General features: G+C 42.4%; 1 protein-coding gene across 1 annotated transcript in view; it reads right to left on the reverse strand.

The window, feature by feature from the left end:
* The window catches only part of nectin4 (nectin cell adhesion molecule 4), a 67,919-nt gene that overhangs the window by 11,039 nt on the left and 39,400 nt on the right, over positions 1–17,480 (reverse strand). Inside the window, 4 exon segments of the mRNA XM_062965203.1 lie at positions 6,481–6,601; positions 12,040–12,330; positions 13,960–14,313; positions 14,316–14,430. Of these exon segments, the coding sequence (XP_062821273.1) occupies positions 6,481–6,601; positions 12,040–12,330; positions 13,960–14,313; positions 14,316–14,430 (881 nt within the window).

A 17,480-nucleotide genomic window follows, 5' to 3' on the forward strand; every position in this document is an offset into this window, starting at 1 on the left:
TCTTGTACTGATTTTTTTTTTGGTCAGCTCTAGTTTGTAGTGCGGTTTTCTTGTACTGGTTTTTTGTCTGCTGTGTTTTGAGGAGTTTCTGATTTTTGACTTCAATCAAAGTCAATTATTATTATTATTATTATTATTATTATTTATGGCAGAAGAGGGTTGGACTAGATGACCTTCGGGGTCCCTTCCGACTCTAACTCCCGGATAGATAGGCGTCTCTGGGGAAGCAGGTGCCAGGCTGTCCTCCTCCATCCGGTTCTGCCGGCCTTCCTTCCTTCCTTTGGTCCCAGCCCAGAAACGCAAGGCAAGCCTGGGCCTGTGGGCAGGGAAGCAGAGGCCTGCTCAGCATCATGACATCATGTGCACACACATTGGGTGCTGCTCCCAGAACCCAAGGCCGGGCTTCCCGGTTCCCACGCTTCTTCTCCTTCTTCTCCTTCTTTGCCTTGCCTTGCATAGCCAAGCATGCCCAGGCGCCTCCGAGTGTGCAAGAGTGCGCCATGCTCACGCAACACGGGCGCCTCCCCAAAGGAAGGTGACAGGGAGACACAAGGGGAGCCCAAAGGACATCTAGACTGATCCCAGAGGTCATCTAGACTGACCCCTTCCTGCCGTCAAGGAGATGACTGACATGTGTCAATCCTATAATAATAATAACAACAACAACAACAACAACAACAACAACAAATCTGGTCCCAATGCTATATTTCTATGATCAACTGATTGATTATGTCTTCCTTCAATGTTATTGGGTTGGACTAGAATAAATAATAATAATAATAATAATAATAATAATAATAATAATAATAATAATAATGTCCCCTCTGCTTTTCATTATCGCCATGATCCCTCTGTCAACAATCTTACAAAAAACAAACCTCAGCTATCAAATATCTAAGAAGTCTCACAAAATTTCGCATCTGATGTACATGGATGACCTGAAGCTGTATGGGAAAACGGAAACTGAAATCCAGTCTCTGACTAACGCTGTCCGAATTTTTAGCACTGATATCAGCATGGAGTTTGGCTTGGACAAATGTTCGACAGTGGCATTGAAGAAAGGAAAAATCATTGAATTTGAGGGCATAAATATGCCCAATGGCCAAACAATAAAATGTCACCAGCCAGAGGCCTATAAATATCTGGGCATATTACAGCTGGACAACATCAAGCATGAACATGTGAAGACTGTGGTCAGCAAAGAATACACACAAAGGGTCAGAAAAATTCTCAAAAGCAAGCTCAATGGAGGCAACACCATCAAGGCCATAAACACCTGGGCCATACCTGTCATAAGATATAATGCTGGCATCATAAACTGGACACAGGCAGAACTGGACAATTTGGACAGAAAAACAAGAAAACTCATGACCATTCATCATTCACTGCACCCTCGCAGTGATGTTGACCGGCTGTATCTGCCTAGAAGATCAGGGGGCAGAGGACTCTTACAAGTAAAACAAGCAGTCAAAGAAGAAGAACATGCCCTGGCAGAATATGGAAAGCAAAGGGAAGAACCTGCTTTGATTGAAGTCAAAAATCAGAAACTCCTCAAAGCACAGCAGACAAAAAAACCAGTACAAGAAAACCATACTACAAACTAGAGCTGACAGCTGGCACAACAAAACATTGCATGGAAAGTTCCTTGACAAAATTGAAGGAAAAGCTGATAAAGAGAAGACCTGGCTCTGGCTCACGAATGGGACCCTGAAGAAGGAGACAGAAGGCCTGATCCTTGCAGCCCAGGAGCAAGACATCAGGACAAAGGCCATTCAGGCCAAGATCGAAAAATCAGCTCATGACCCAAAATGCAGACTGTGCAAGGAAAACAACGAAACCATGGATCATCTCCTCAGCTGCTGTAAGAAAATCGCACAGACAGACTACAAACAGAGGCACAACTATGTGGCCCAAAGGATTCATTGGAACTTATGCCTCAAGTCCCACCTCCCAGCAACAAAGAACTGGTGGGATCACAAACCTGCAAAAGTATTGGAGAATGAACACACAAAGATACTGTGGGACTTCTGAATCCAGACTGACAAAGTTCTGGAACACAACACACCAGACATCACAGTTGTGGAAAAGAAAAAGGTTTGGATCATTGATGTTGCCATCCCAGGTGACAGTCGCATTGACGAAGAACAACAGGAAAAACTCAGCCGCTCTCAGGACCTCAAGATTGAACTTCAAAGACTCTGGCAGAAACCAGTGCAGGTGGTCCCGGTGGTGATCGGCACACCAAAAGAGCTCAGCCGGCATTTGGAAACAATAGACATTGACAAAATTACGATCTGCCAGCTGCAAAAGGCCACCCGACTGGGATCTGCACGCATCATCCGAAAATACATCACACAGTCCTAAACACATGGGAAGTGTTCAACTTGTGATTTTGTGATACGAAATCCAGCATGTTTATCTTGTTTGCTGGGTCATAATAATAATAATAATAATAATAATAATAATAATAATAATAATAATACATCACACAGTCCTAGACACTTGGGAAGTGTTCGACTTGTGATTTTGTGATACGAAATCCAGCATATCTACCTTGTTTGCTGTGTCATAATAAAATAATAAAAATAATAATAATAATAATAATAATATTAATAGGGCCAGGAGGTGCCTTTCTTCCCCGAAACCCATGGAACAAGTCCCGGCTGGTTGAGAAAAAAAACAACAGAGAGAGACAGTCGCAAAAAAGGGCCGGGCTTTGAATCCGTATTTATGGAGGATCCGAGTTCCTTCCCTTTGAAGGCAGGCTTGCAAAACCCAATAGAGATCGAGGGTGCATTAAAGGAACCTTTAATGTATTGTTATTATTATATTATTATTATATATTAGGATTCTTAGAGGACCATGGGCCAAGAGCATGACGCAGCAGCAAGTAAGACCAATGTGATTCTAGGTTGCATCACTAGGAATCTAGTTATATTATTATGTTCTAGTTTTATCATTGTTATTATTTTGATTATTATTATGTTATATTTTTATTATATAGTAGGATTCTTAGTGGACCATGAGCGAAGAGCATGATGCAGCAGCAAGTAAGACCAATGTGATTGTAGCCTGCATTGACAGGAATCGAGTTATATTATTATATTTTAGTTATATTATTATTATTATTATTATTATTATTATTATTATTATTATTATTATATTATTATATTCAGAGTCTTAGGTGGACCATGAGCCAAGAGCGTGATGCAGCAGCAAGTAAGACCAATGCGATTGTAGCCTGCATCAAGTGGAGTCTAGTTATATTATTATATTCTAGCTATAATATTGTTATGTTATATTATTATATTCGGAGTCTTAAGTGGACCATGAGCCAAGAGCGTGGTGCAGCAGCAAGTAAGACCAATGCGATTGTAGCCTGCATTAATAGGAATCTAGTTATATTATTATATTCTAGTTATATTATTATTATTATGTTATATTATTATATTCGGAGTCTTAAGTGGACCATGAGCCAAGAGCGTGGTGCAGCAGCAAGTAAGACCAATGCGATTGTAGCCTGCATCAAGAGAAGTCTAGTTATATTATTATATTCTAGTTATATTATTATGTTATATTATTATATTTGGAGTCTTAAGTGGACCATGAGCCAAGAGCGTGGTGCAGCAGCAAGTAAGACCAATGCGATTGTAGCCTGCATCAAGAGAAGTCTAGTTATATTATTATATTCTAGTTATATTATTATGTTATATTATTATATTTGGAGTCTTAAGTGGACCATGAGCCAAGAGCGTGGTGCAGCAGCAAGTAAGACCAATGCGATTGTAGCCTGCATTAATAGGAATCTAGTTATATTATTATATTCTAGCTATAATATTGTTATGTTATATTATTATATTCGGAGTCTTAAGTGGACCATGAGCCAAGAGCGTGGTGCAGCAGCAAGTAAGACCAATGCGATTGTAGCCTGCATTAATAGGAATCTAGTTATATTATTATATTCTAGTTATATTATTATGTTGTATTATTATATTCGGAGTCTTAGGTGGACCATGAGCAAAGAGCGTGGTGCAGCAGCAAGTAAGACCAATGCGATTGTAGCCTACATTAATAGGAATCTAGTTATATTATCATTATTATGTTATATTATTATATTCGGAGTCTTAAGTGGACCATGAGCCAAGAGCGTGGTGCAGCAGCAAGTAAGACCAATGCGATTGTAGCCTGCATTAATAGGAATCTAGTTATATTATTATATTCTAGCTATAATATTGTTATGTTATATTATTATATTCGGAGTCTTAAGTGGACCATGAGCCAAGAGCGTGGTGCAGCAGCAAGTAAGACCAATGCGATTGTAGCCTGCATTAATAGGAATCTAGTTATATTATTATATTCTAGCTATAATATTGTTATGTTATATTATTATATTCGGAGTCTTAAGTGGACCATGAGCCAAGAGCGTGGTGCAGCAGCAAGTAAGACCAATGCGATTGTAGCCTGCATTAATAGGAATCTAGTTATATTATTATATTCTAGTTATATTATTATTATTATGTTATATTATTATATTCGGAGTCTTAAGTGGACCATGAGCCAAGAGCGTGGTGCAGCAGCAAGTAAGACCAATGCGATTGTAGCCTGCATTAATAGGAATCTAGTTATATTATTATATTCTAGCTATAATATTGTTATGTTATATTATTATATTCGGAGTCTTAAGTGGACCATGAGCCAAGAGCGTGGTGCAGCAGCAAGTAAGACCAATGCGATTGTAGCCTGCATTAATAGGAATCTAGTTATATTATTATATTCTAGCTATAATATTGTTATGTTATATTATTATATTCGGAGTCTTAAGTGGACCATGAGCCAAGAGCGTGGTGCAGCAGCAAGTAAGACCAATGCGATTGTAGCCTGCATTAATAGGAATCTAGTTATATTATTATATTCTAGCTATAATATTGTTATGTTATATTATTATATTCGGAGTCTTAAGTGGACCATGAGCCAAGAGCGTGGTGCAGCAGCAAGTAAGACCAATGCGATTGTAGCCTGCATTAATAGGAATCTAGTTATATTATTATATTCTAGTTATATTATTATTATTATGTTATATTATTATATTCGGAGTCTTAAGTGGACCATGAGCCAAGAGCGTGGTGCAGCAGCAAGTAAGACCAATGCGATTGTAGCCTGCATCAAGAGAAGTCTAGTTATATTATTATATTCTAGTTATATTATTATGTTATATTATTATATTTGGAGTCTTAAGTGGACCATGAGCCAAGAGCGTGGTGCAGCAGCAAGTAAGACCAATGCGATTGTAGCCTGCATTAATAGGAATCTAGTTATATTATTATATTCTAGTTATATTATTATTATTATGTTATATTATTATATTCGGAGTCTTAAGTGGACCATGAGCCAAGAGCGTGGTGCAGCAGCAAGTAAGACCAATGCGATTGTAGCCTGCATCAAGAGAAGTCTAGTTATATTATTATATTCTAGTTATATTATTATGTTATATTATTATATTTGGAGTCTTAAGTGGACCATGAGCCAAGAGCGTGGTGCAGCAGCAAGTAAGACCAATGCGATTGTAGCCTGCATTAATAGGAATCTAGTTATATTATTATATTCTAGCTATAATATTGTTATGTTATATTATTATATTCGGAGTCTTAAGTGGACCATGAGCCAAGAGCGTGGTGCAGCAGCAAGTAAGACCAATGCGATTGTAGCCTGCATTAATAGGAATCTAGTTATATTATTATATTCTAGCTATAATATTGTTATGTTATATTATTATATTCGGAGTCTTAAGTGGACCATGAGCCAAGAGCGTGGTGCAGCAGCAAGTAAGACCAATGCGATTGTAGCCTGCATTAATAGGAATCTAGTTATATTATTATATTCTAGTTATATTATTATTATTATGTTATATTATTATATTCGGAGTCTTAAGTGGACCATGAGCCAAGAGCGTGGTGCAGCAGCAAGTAAGACCAATGCGATTGTAGCCTGCATCAAGAGAAGTCTAGTTATATTATTATATTCTAGTTATATTATTATGTTATATTATTATATTTGGAGTCTTAAGTGGACCATGAGCCAAGAGCGTGGTGCAGCAGCAAGTAAGACCAATGCGATTGTAGCCTGCATTAATAGGAATCTAGTTATATTATTATATTCTAGCTATAATATTGTTATGTTATATTATTATATTCGGAGTCTTAAGTGGACCATGAGCCAAGAGCGTGGTGCAGCAGCAAGTAAGACCAATGCGATTGTAGCCTGCATTAATAGGAATCTAGTTATATTATTATATTCTAGTTATATTATTATGTTGTATTATTATATTCGGAGTCTTAGGTGGACCATGAGCAAAGAGCGTGGTGCAGCAGCAAGTAAGACCAATGCGATTGTAGCCTGCATCAATACTTGTCTAGACTTCTGCTTTGGCCTGGCCGCACCTGGAACGACCCAGCCACCCCAAATACCGCCATGAAGGCTCACCGGCTCCAGTTGTAGGAGGGCGGGGGGTTCCCGTCCCCGAGGCACTTCAGCGAAGCCCCTTCCCGGCCTTCCGTCCAGTTGTCCTCGGCTTCGTGGCCCAAGATCGAGGCGTCCGAGAGATCTAGGGAAAGGAAAGCACTGAGAGTGTGCAATATATATCCCAGGCGCCAACACTTTTCAAGGCAGCTCTCTCACCCAAAGTTTCCACCTCTAAAAGTCCAATGCTTTTCAAGGCAGCTCTCTCACCCAGAGTTTCCTCCCTATTTGAAAATCGTATACATTCCAGGAGCCATTATTTTTCAAGGCAGCTCTCTTGCCCAAAGTTTCCTCCTCTGAAAGGCCAATGTTTTCCAAGGCAGCTCTCTCGCCCAGAGTTTCCTCCCTATTACAAAATACTATCAATCCCAAAGGCCAATGTTTTTCAAGGCAGCTCTCTCGCCCAAAGTTTCCTCCTCTAAATGTCCAATGTTTTTCAAGGCAGCTCTCTCGCCCAAAGTTTCCTCCCTATTACAAAATACTATCAATCCCAAAGGCCAATGTTTTTCAAGGCAGCTCTCTCGCCCAAAGTTTCCTCCTCTGAAAGGCCAATGTTTTCCAAGGCAGCTCTCTCGCCCAAAGTTTCCTCCTCTGAAAGGCCAATGTTTTCCAAGGCAGCTCTCTCGCCCAGAGTTTCCTCCCTATTACAAAATACTATCAATCCCAAATGCCAATGCTTTTCAAGGCAGCTCTCTCGCCCAAAGTTTCCTCCCTATTTTGAAATACTATTAATCCCAAATGCCAATGTTTTCCAAGGCAGCTCTCTCGCCCAAAGTTTCCTCCCTATTTTGAAATACTATTAATCCCAAATGCCAATGTTTTCCAAGGCAGCTCTCTCGCCCGGAGTTTTCTCCCTATTAAAAAATACTATTAATCCCAAATACCAATGTTTTTCAAGGCAGCTCTCTCGCCCGGAGTTTCCTCCCCATTTGAAAATACTATGACTCTTGAATGCCATTTTTCAAGGCAACTCTCTCGCCCGGAGTTTCCTCCCCATTTGAAAATACTATGACTCTTGAATGCCATTTTTCAAGGCAACTCTCTCGCCCGGAGTTTCCTCCCCATTTGAAAATACTATGACTCTTGAATGCCATTTTTCAAGGCATCTCTCTCGCCCGGAGTTTCCTCCCCATTTGAAAATACTATGACTCTTGAATGCCATTTTTCAAGGCAACTCTCTCGCCCGGAGTTTCCTCCCCATTTGAAAATACTATGACTCTTGAATGCCATTTTTCAAGGCATCTCTCTCGCCCGGAGTTTCCTCCCCATTTGAAAATACTATGACTCTTGAATGCCATTTTTCAAGGCAACTCTCTCGCCCGGAGTTTCCTCCCCATTTGAAAATACTATGACTCTTGAATGCCATTTTTCAAGGCAACTCTCTCGCCCGGAGTTTCCTCCCCATTTGAAAATACTATGACTCTTGAATGCCATTTTTCAAGGCAACTCTCTCGCCCGGAGTTTCCTCCCCATTTGAAAATACTATGACTCTTGAATGCCATTTTTCAAGGCATCTCTCTCGCCCGGAGTTTCCTCCCCATTTGAAAATACTATGACTCTTGAATGCCATTTTTCAAGGCAACTCTCTCGCCCGGAGTTTCCTCCCCATTTGAAAATACTATGACTCTTGAATGCCATTTTTCAAGGCATCTCTCTCGCCCGGAGTTTCCTCCCCATTTGAAAATACTATGACTCTTGAATGCCATTTTTCAAGGCATCTCTCTCGCCCGGAGTTTCCTCCCCATTTGAAAATACTATGACTCTTGAATGCCATTTTTCAAGGCAACTCTCTCGCCCGGAGTTTCCTCCCCATTTGAAAATACTATGACTCTTGAATGCCATTTTTCAAGGCAACTCTCTCGCCCGGAGTTTCCTCCCCATTTGAAAATACTATGACTCTTGAATGCCATTTTTCAAGGCAACTCTCTCGCCCGGAGTTTCCTCCCCATTTGAAAATACTATGACTCTTGAATGCCATTTTTCAAGGCATCTCTCTCGCCCGGAGTTTCCTCCCCATTTGAAAATACTATGACTCTTGAATGCCATTTTTCAAGGCAACTCTCTCGCCCGGAGTTTCCTCCCCATTTGAAAATACTATGACTCTTGAATGCCATTTTTCAAGGCATCTCTCTCGCCCGGAGTTTCCTCCCCATTTGAAAATACTATGACTCTTGAATGCCATTTTTCAAGGCAACTCTCTCGCCCGGAGTTTCCTCCCCATTTGAAAATACTATGACTCTTGAATGCCATTTTTCAAGGCATCTCTCTCGCCCGGAGTTTCCTCCCCATTTGAAAATACTATGACTCTTGAATGCCATTTTTCAAGGCAGCTCTCTCGCCCGGAGTTTCCTCCCCATTTGAAAATACTATGACTCTTGAATGCCATTTTTCAAGGCAACTCTCTCGCCCGGAGTTTCCTCCCCATTTGAAAATACTATGACTCTTGAATGCCATTTTTCAAGGCATCTCTCTCGCCCGGAGTTTCCTCCCCATTTGAAAATACTATGACTCTTGAATGCCATTTTTCAAGGCAACTCTCTCGCCCGGAGTTTCCTCCCCATTTGAAAATACTATGACTCTTGAATGCCATTTTTCAAGGCAGCTCTCTCGCCCGGAGTTTCCTCCCCATTTGAAAATACTATGACTCTTGAATGCCATTTTTCAAGGCATCTCTCTCGCCCGGAGTTTCCTCCCCATTTGAAAATACTATGACTCTTGAATGCCATTTTTCAAGGCAACTCTCTCGCCCGGAGTTTCCTCCCCATTTGAAAATACTATGACTCTTGAATGCCATTTTTCAAGGCAACTCTCTCGCCCGGAGTTTCCTCCCCATTTGAAAATACTATGACTCTTGAATGCCATTTTTCAAGGCAGCTCTCTCGCCCGGAGTTTCCTCCCCATTTGAAAATACTATGACTCTTGAATGCCATTTTTCAAGGCATCTCTCTCGCCCGGAGTTTCCTCCCCATTTGAAAATACTATGACTCTTGAATGCCATTTTTCAAGGCAGCTCTCTCGCCCGGAGTTTCCTCCCCATTTGAAAATACTATGACTCTTGAATGCCATTTTTCAAGGCAACTCTCTCGCCCGGAGTTTCCTCCCCATTTGAAAATACTATGACTCTTGAATGCCATTTTTCAAGGCATCTCTCTCGCCCGGAGTTTCCTCCCCATTTGAAAATACTATGACTCTTGAATGCCATTTTTCAAGGCATCTCTCTCGCCCGGAGTTTCCTCCCCATTTGAAAATACTATGACTCTTGAATGCCATTTTTCAAGGCAGCTCTCTCGCCCGGAGTTTCCTCCCCATTTGAAAATACTATGACTCTTGAATGCCATTTTTCAAGGCAGCTCTCTCGCCCGGAGTTTCCTCCCCATTTGAAAATACTATGACTCTTGAATGCCATTTTTCAAGGCAACTCTCTCGCCCGGAGTTTCCTCCCCATTTGAAAATACTATGACTCTTGAATGCCATTTTTCAAGGCATCTCTCTCGCCCGGAGTTTCCTCCCCATTTGAAAATACTATGACTCTTGAATGCCATTTTTCAAGGCAGCTCTCTCGCCCGGAGTTTCCTCCCCATTTGAAAATACTATGACTCTTGAATGCCATTTTTCAAGGCATCTCTCTCGCCCGGAGTTTCCTCCCCATTTGAAAATACTATGACTCTTGAATGCCATTTTTCAAGGCATCTCTCTCGCCCGGAGTTTCCTCCCCATTTGAAAATACTATGACTCTTGAATGCCATTTTTCAAGGCAACTCTCTCGCCCGGAGTTTCCTCCCCATTTGAAAATACTATGACTCTTGAATGCCATTTTTCAAGGCAACTCTCTCGCCCGGAGTTTCCTCCCCATTTGAAAATACTATGACTCTTGAATGCCATTTTTCAAGGCAGCTCTCTCGCCCGGAGTTTCCTCCCCATTTGAAAATACTATGACTCTTGAATGCCATTTTTCAAGGCATCTCTCTCGCCCGGAGTTTCCTCCCCATTTGAAAATACTATGACTCTTGAATGCCATTTTTCAAGGCAGCTCTCTCGCCCGGAGTTTCCTCCCCATTTGAAAATACTATGACTCTTGAATGCCATTTTTCAAGGCAACTCTCTCGCCCGGAGTTTCCTCCCCATTTGAAAATACTATGACTCTTGAATGCCATTTTTCAAGGCATCTCTCTCGCCCGGAGTTTCCTCCCCATTTGAAAATACTATGACTCTTGAATGCCATTTTTCAAGGCATCTCTCTCGCCCGGAGTTTCCTCCCCATTTGAAAATACTATGACTCTTGAATGCCATTTTTCAAGGCAGCTCTCTCGCCCGGAGTTTCCTCCCCATTTGAAAATACTATGACTCTTGAATGCCATTTTTCAAGGCAGCTCTCTCGCCCGGAGTTTCCTCCCCATTTGAAAATACTATGACTCTTGAATGCCATTTTTCAAGGCAACTCTCTCGCCCGGAGTTTCCTCCCCATTTGAAAATACTATGACTCTTGAATGCCATTTTTCAAGGCATCTCTCTCGCCCGGAGTTTCCTCCCCATTTGAAAATACTATGACTCTTGAATGCCATTTTTCAAGGCAGCTCTCTCGCCCGGAGTTTCCTCCCCATTTGAAAATACTATGACTCTTGAATGCCATTTTTCAAGGCATCTCTCTCGCCCGGAGTTTCCTCCCCATTTGAAAATACTATGACTCTTGAATGCCATTTTTCAAGGCATCTCTCTCGCCCGGAGTTTCCTCCCCATTTGAAAATACTATGACTCTTGAATGCCATTTTTCAAGGCAGCTCTCTCGCCCGGAGTTTCCTCCCCATTTGAAAATACTATGACTCTTGAATGCCATTTTTCAAGGCATCTCTCTCGCCCGGAGTTTCCTCCCCATTTGAAAATACTATGACTCTTGAATGCCATTTTTCAAGGCAGCTCTCTCGCCCGGAGTTTCCTCCCCATTTGAAAATACTATGACTCTTGAATGCCATTTTTCAAGGCAGCTCTCTCGCCCGGAGTTTCCTCCCCATTTGAAAATACTATGACTCTTGAATGCCATTTTTCAAGGCAGCTCTCTCGCCCGGAGTTTCCTCCCCATTTGAAAATACTATGACTCTTGAATGCCATTTTTCAAGGCAGCTCTCTCGCCCGGAGTTTCCTCCCCATTTGAAAATACTATGACTCTTGAATGCCATTTTTCAAGGCATCTCTCTCGCCCGGAGTTTCCTCCCCATTTGAAAATACTATGACTCTTGAATGCCATTTTTCAAGGCAGCTCTCTCGCCCGGAGTTTCCTCCCTATTACAAAATACTATTAATCCCAAATACCAATGTTTTCCAAGGCAACTCTCTCACCCAGAGTTTCCTCCCTATTACAAAATACTATTAATCCCAAATACCAATGTTTTCCAAGGCAGCTCTCTCGCCCGGAGTTTCCTCCCTATTACAAAATACTATTAATCCCAAATACCAATGTTTTTCAAGGCATCTCTCTCGCCCGGAGTTTCCTCCCCCTTGGGAAATGCCCTACGGTGGTGGACGTACAGGCCACGTTGAGGGTGTGCGTGATGCGCTTCTGGTGCTGGAGGCCCGGGTGGGCGACCACGCAGGTGAGGGGCTGTCCGTGCATGCTGCGCCCGGGCACCACGTAGAACTCGCTGGTGACGGAGGCGGATCTTGGGTGCGAGGAGTGCTGGCTGCGGGCCTCCCCGCGCACCTCCGTCTCCCAGGACACGCTGGGCACCGGGCTGCCCTCCGCCGTGCACGAGGCCGCCAGCGTCCGGCCCTGGCCCTCCTCCAGCGGGGGACCCAGGTTCAGCGTGGGCAGCGGGGGCACTGCGGGGGGCGGAGGAGAAAGAAAGACGTCAAGCACATCCAGGGGACATCTAGTCTGACCATCAAGGAATCCATCCAACCCTCCATCCATCCATCTATCAATCCATCAATCCATCCATCCATTCATCTGTCCATCCATCCATCCATCCGTCTAGGACATCTAGTCTCACACAATGAAGAAACCCATCCATCCCTCCATCCATGAACCCTAGACTCGGAAGGGACCCCCAAGGCCTTCTAGTCTGACCCACTGAAGGAATCCATCCATCCCTCCATCCATCAATCCATCATCAATCCATCCATCAATCCATCCATCAATCCATCCATCCATCCATCCATCCATCCATCCATCCATCCATCCATCATCAATCCATCAATTCATCCATCCATCCATCCATCAATCCATCCATCCATCAATAAATCCATCCATCAATTCATCTATCCATCTGTTCATCCATCAATCAATTCATCTATCCATCCATCCATCCATCCATCAATCCATCAATCCATCATCAATCCATCAATCAATCCATCCATTCATCCATCCATTCATCTATCCATCCATCCATCCATCCATCCATCCATCCATCCATCAATAAATCCATCCATCCATCCATCAATCCATCAATCCATCCATTCATCCGTCCATCCATCTATCAATTCATCCATCCATCCATCCATTCATCCGTCAATCCATCATTCCATCAATCCATCTATCCATCCATCCATCCATCCATCCATTCATCCATTAATCCATCATTCCATCAATCCGTCTATCCATCCATCCATCCATCCATCCATTCATCTATCAATTCATCCATCCATCCATTCATCCATCCATCCATCCATTCATCCATCCATTCATCCATCAATCCATCATTCCATCAATCCATCTATCCATCCATCCATCCATCCATCCATCTATCAATCCATCATTCCATCATCAACCCATCAATCCATCATCAATCCATCAATTCATCCATCCATCCATCTACAAAGATAGATAGATGATAGATAGATAGATAGATAGATAGATAAATAGATAGATAGATAGATAGATACAAAGATAGATGTTAGATAGATAGATAGATAGATAGATAGATAGATAGATAGATAGATAGATTGGATAGATTGGCTATATTAGCTAGCTAGGCTAGATAGATAGATAGATAGATAGATAGATAGATAGATAGATAGATAGATAGATAGATAGATACAAAGATAGATGTTAGATAGATAGAAAGATTGGATAGATTGGCTATATTAGCTAGCTAGGCTAGATAGATAGATAGATAGATAGATAGATAGATAGATAGATAGATAGATAGATAGACAGATGATAGACAGATAGATAGATAGATAGATAGATAGATAGATAGATAGATAGATAGATAGATAGATCAATAGGTAGATACAAAGATAAATAGATGAGATAGATAGACTAGGCTGTTGTGTGGTCTCCAGGCTGTCTGGCCGCCGTGTTCTTGACCATGGCCACACAGTCCGGAAACCACACAACACCCCAGTTGATTGATCAATCGATCAATCAGCAGATATCACAGAGGGTGTCCCTCCCAAGGGATGGCCAGAGGCAGGCTTGGGTCCTCCGGCCGTGGCTGTCTCTCTCACCCAGGACCTTGAGCCGGACGCTGGACTGGAAGCTTCCGAGGGGGAAGGTGATGAGGTGGCACTCGTAGGTGCCCTCGTCGGCCTGGACGGCGTTGCGCAGGCGCAGGGACCCGTCCTGGAGGGTCTCGGCCTCGGAGGCGCGGGCCACCCTCCCCAGGTAGGCCTCCTCCACGTGCGTCCCGTGCTCCACGTTCAGCACCGCCACGTCCGCGTCCGGACCCTCCTCCCCGCGCTTGAGCCACCGCACCTGCAGCACCGTCGCCTCCTCCTCACTTGTGAACGAGCACGGCAGCACCGCGTCCTTGCCCAGCACCGCCGTCACCACCGCCGGACGGGCCTCCAGCACTCCGGACAAGGACCCTGCGGAGAGAGAGAGAGAGAGAGAGAGAGGTCAGGAGGGCGGTCAGAACTCCAAAACACCAAGGATACAACATCTCTTATTGCATTCCCATACGCCGATGATGCCGTCACCTGTGCGCATTCAGAAGAAGGCCTACAACAACATCTCTTATAGAACTCCCATATGCTGATGATACCGTAGTCTATGCGCATTCAGAAGAAGACCTACAACATCTCTTATAGAATTCCCATATGCTGATGATACTGTAGTCTATGCACATTCAGAAGAAGGTCTACAACATCTATTATTGAATTCCCATATGCCGATAATGCCATCACCTGTGCGCATTCAGAAGAAGGTCTACAACATCTATTATTGAATTCCCATATGCTGATGATACCGTAGTCTATGGACATTCAGAAGAAGGTCTACAAGCCATGGGTCATGTTCAGAAAACCAAAACTAAGGTCACAACAACATTTGTTATAAAATTCCCATATGCTGATGATAACGTAGTCTATGCACATTCAGAAGAAGACCTACAACAACATCTCTTATAGAACTCCCATATGCTGATGATACCGTAGTCTATGCACATTCAGAAGAAGACCTACAACATCTCTTATAGAATTCCCATATGCCGATGATACCGTCACCTGTGCGCATTCAGAAGAAGGCCTACAAGCCAGGGGCCGGGCTGTGGCGCAGCTGGCTAGTAACCAGCTGCTATAAATCACTAGAGGTCATGAGTTCGAAGCCTGGGTCAGGTTAAGCCTCCAACCGTTAAAAAAAATAGCCCCGGCTTGCTGTTGACCTAGCAGCCCCGAAAGACAGTTGCATCTGTCAAGTAGGGAAAATTTAGGTACGCTTTATGCGGGAGGCTAATTTAACTAATCTACAACACCATAAAACTGCTCACGAGGAAAAGAAGAGGAAGAACAGCCACCAATGGACGGTGAAGCAACAGCTCCCCCTGTGGCCGGAATCGTGAAGCTGGAAAGATGTTAAAATGCCTCTGTGTCTGTCTAAAACTGAATGTTGTTTGTCTGTTGGCATTGAATGTTTGCCCTATATGTGTTCATTGTAATCCGCCCTGAGTCCCCTTCGAGGTGAGAAAGAAGGGCGGGAGATAAATACTGTACATAAATAAATAATAAATAAATGTTGGGAAAGGCAAAACCAAGGTCACAACAATATCTCTTATAGAACTCCCATATGCCGATGATACCGTACTTTATGCACATTCAGAAGAAGACCTACAACATCTCTTATAGAACTCCCATATGCTGATGATACCGTAGTTTATGCACATTCAGAAGAAGACCTACAAGCCATGGGTCGTGTTGGGAAAGGCAAAAACAAGGTCACAACAACATCTCTTATAGAACTCCCATATGCCGATGATACCGTACTTTATGCACATTCAGAAGAAGACCTACAACATCTCTTATAGAACTCCCATATGCCGATGATACCGTACTTTATGCACATTCAGAAGAAGACCTACAATATCTCTTATAGAACTCCCATATGCCGATGATACCGTACTTTATGCACATTCAGAAGAAGACCTACAACATCTCTTATAGAACTCCCATATGCTGATGATACCGTAGTTTATGCACATTCAGAAGAAGACCTACAACATCTCTTATAGAACTCCCATATGCCGATGATACTGTAGTCTATGCACATTCAGAAGAAGACCTACAACATCTCTTATAGAACTCCCATATGCTGATGATACCGTAGTTTATGCACATTCAGAAGAAGACCTACAACATCTCTTATAGAACTCCCATATGCTGATGATACTGTAGTCTATGCACATTCAGAAGAAGACCTACAACATCTCTTATAGAACTCCCATATGCTGATGATACCGTACTTTATGCACATTCAGAAGAAGACCTACAACATCTCTTATAGAACTCCCATATGCTGATGATACTGTAGTCTATGCACATTCAGAAGAAGACCTACAACATCTCTTATAGAACTCCCATATGCCGATGATACTGTAGTCTATGCACATTCAGAAGAAGACCTACAACATCTCTTATAGAACTCCCATATGCTGATGATACCGTAGTTTATGCACATTCAGAAGAAGACCTACAACATCTCTTATAGAACTCCCATATGCTGATGATACTGTAGTCTATGCACATTCAGAAGAAGACCTACAACATCTCTTATAGAACTCCCATATGCCGATGATACCGTACTTTATGCACATTCAGAAGAAGACCTACAACATCTCTTATAGAACTCCCATATGCCGATGATACCGTAGTTTATGCACATTCAGAAGAAGACCTACAACATCTCTTATAGAACTCCCATATGCTGATGATACTGTAGTCTATGCACATTCAGAAGAAGACCTACAACATCTCTTATAGAACTCCCATATGCTGATGATACCGTAGTTTATGCACATTCAGAAGAAGACCTACAACATCTCTTATAGAACTCCCATATGCTGATGATACTGTAGTCTATGCACATTCAGAAGAAGACCTACAACATCTCTTATAGAACTCCCATATGCCGATGATACCGTAGTTTATGCACATTCAGAAGAAGACCTACAACATCTCTTATAGAACTCCCATATGCCGATGATACCGTACTTTATGCACATTCAGAAGAAGACCTACAACATCTCTTATAGAACTCCCATATGCTGATGATACCGTAGTTTATGCACATTCAGAAGAAGACCTACAACATCTCTTATAGAACTCCCATATGCCGATGATACCGTACTTTATGCACATTCAGAAGAAGACCTACAACATCTCTTATAGAACTCCCATATGCCGATGATACTGTAGTCTATGCACATTCAGAAGAAGACCTACAACATCTCTTATAGAACTCCCATATGCCGATGATACCGTAGTCTATGCACATTCAGAAGAAGACCTACAACATCTCTTATAGAACTCCCATATGCCGATGATACTGTAGTCTATGCACATTCAGAAGAAGACCTACAACATCTCTTATAGAACTCCCATATGCCGATGATACCGTAGTTTATGCACATTCAGAAGAAGACCTACAACATCTCTTATAGAACTCCCATATGCCGATGATACTGTAGTCTATGCACATTCAGAAGAAGACCTACAACATCTCTTATAGAACTCCCATATGCCGATGATACCGTAGT

The sequence above is a fragment of the Anolis carolinensis genome, unplaced genomic scaffold (genome assembly GCF_035594765.1).
Source record: "Anolis carolinensis isolate JA03-04 unplaced genomic scaffold, rAnoCar3.1.pri scaffold_14, whole genome shotgun sequence".
In the NCBI taxonomy this organism is placed as follows: domain Eukaryota; kingdom Metazoa; phylum Chordata; class Lepidosauria; order Squamata; family Dactyloidae; genus Anolis; species Anolis carolinensis.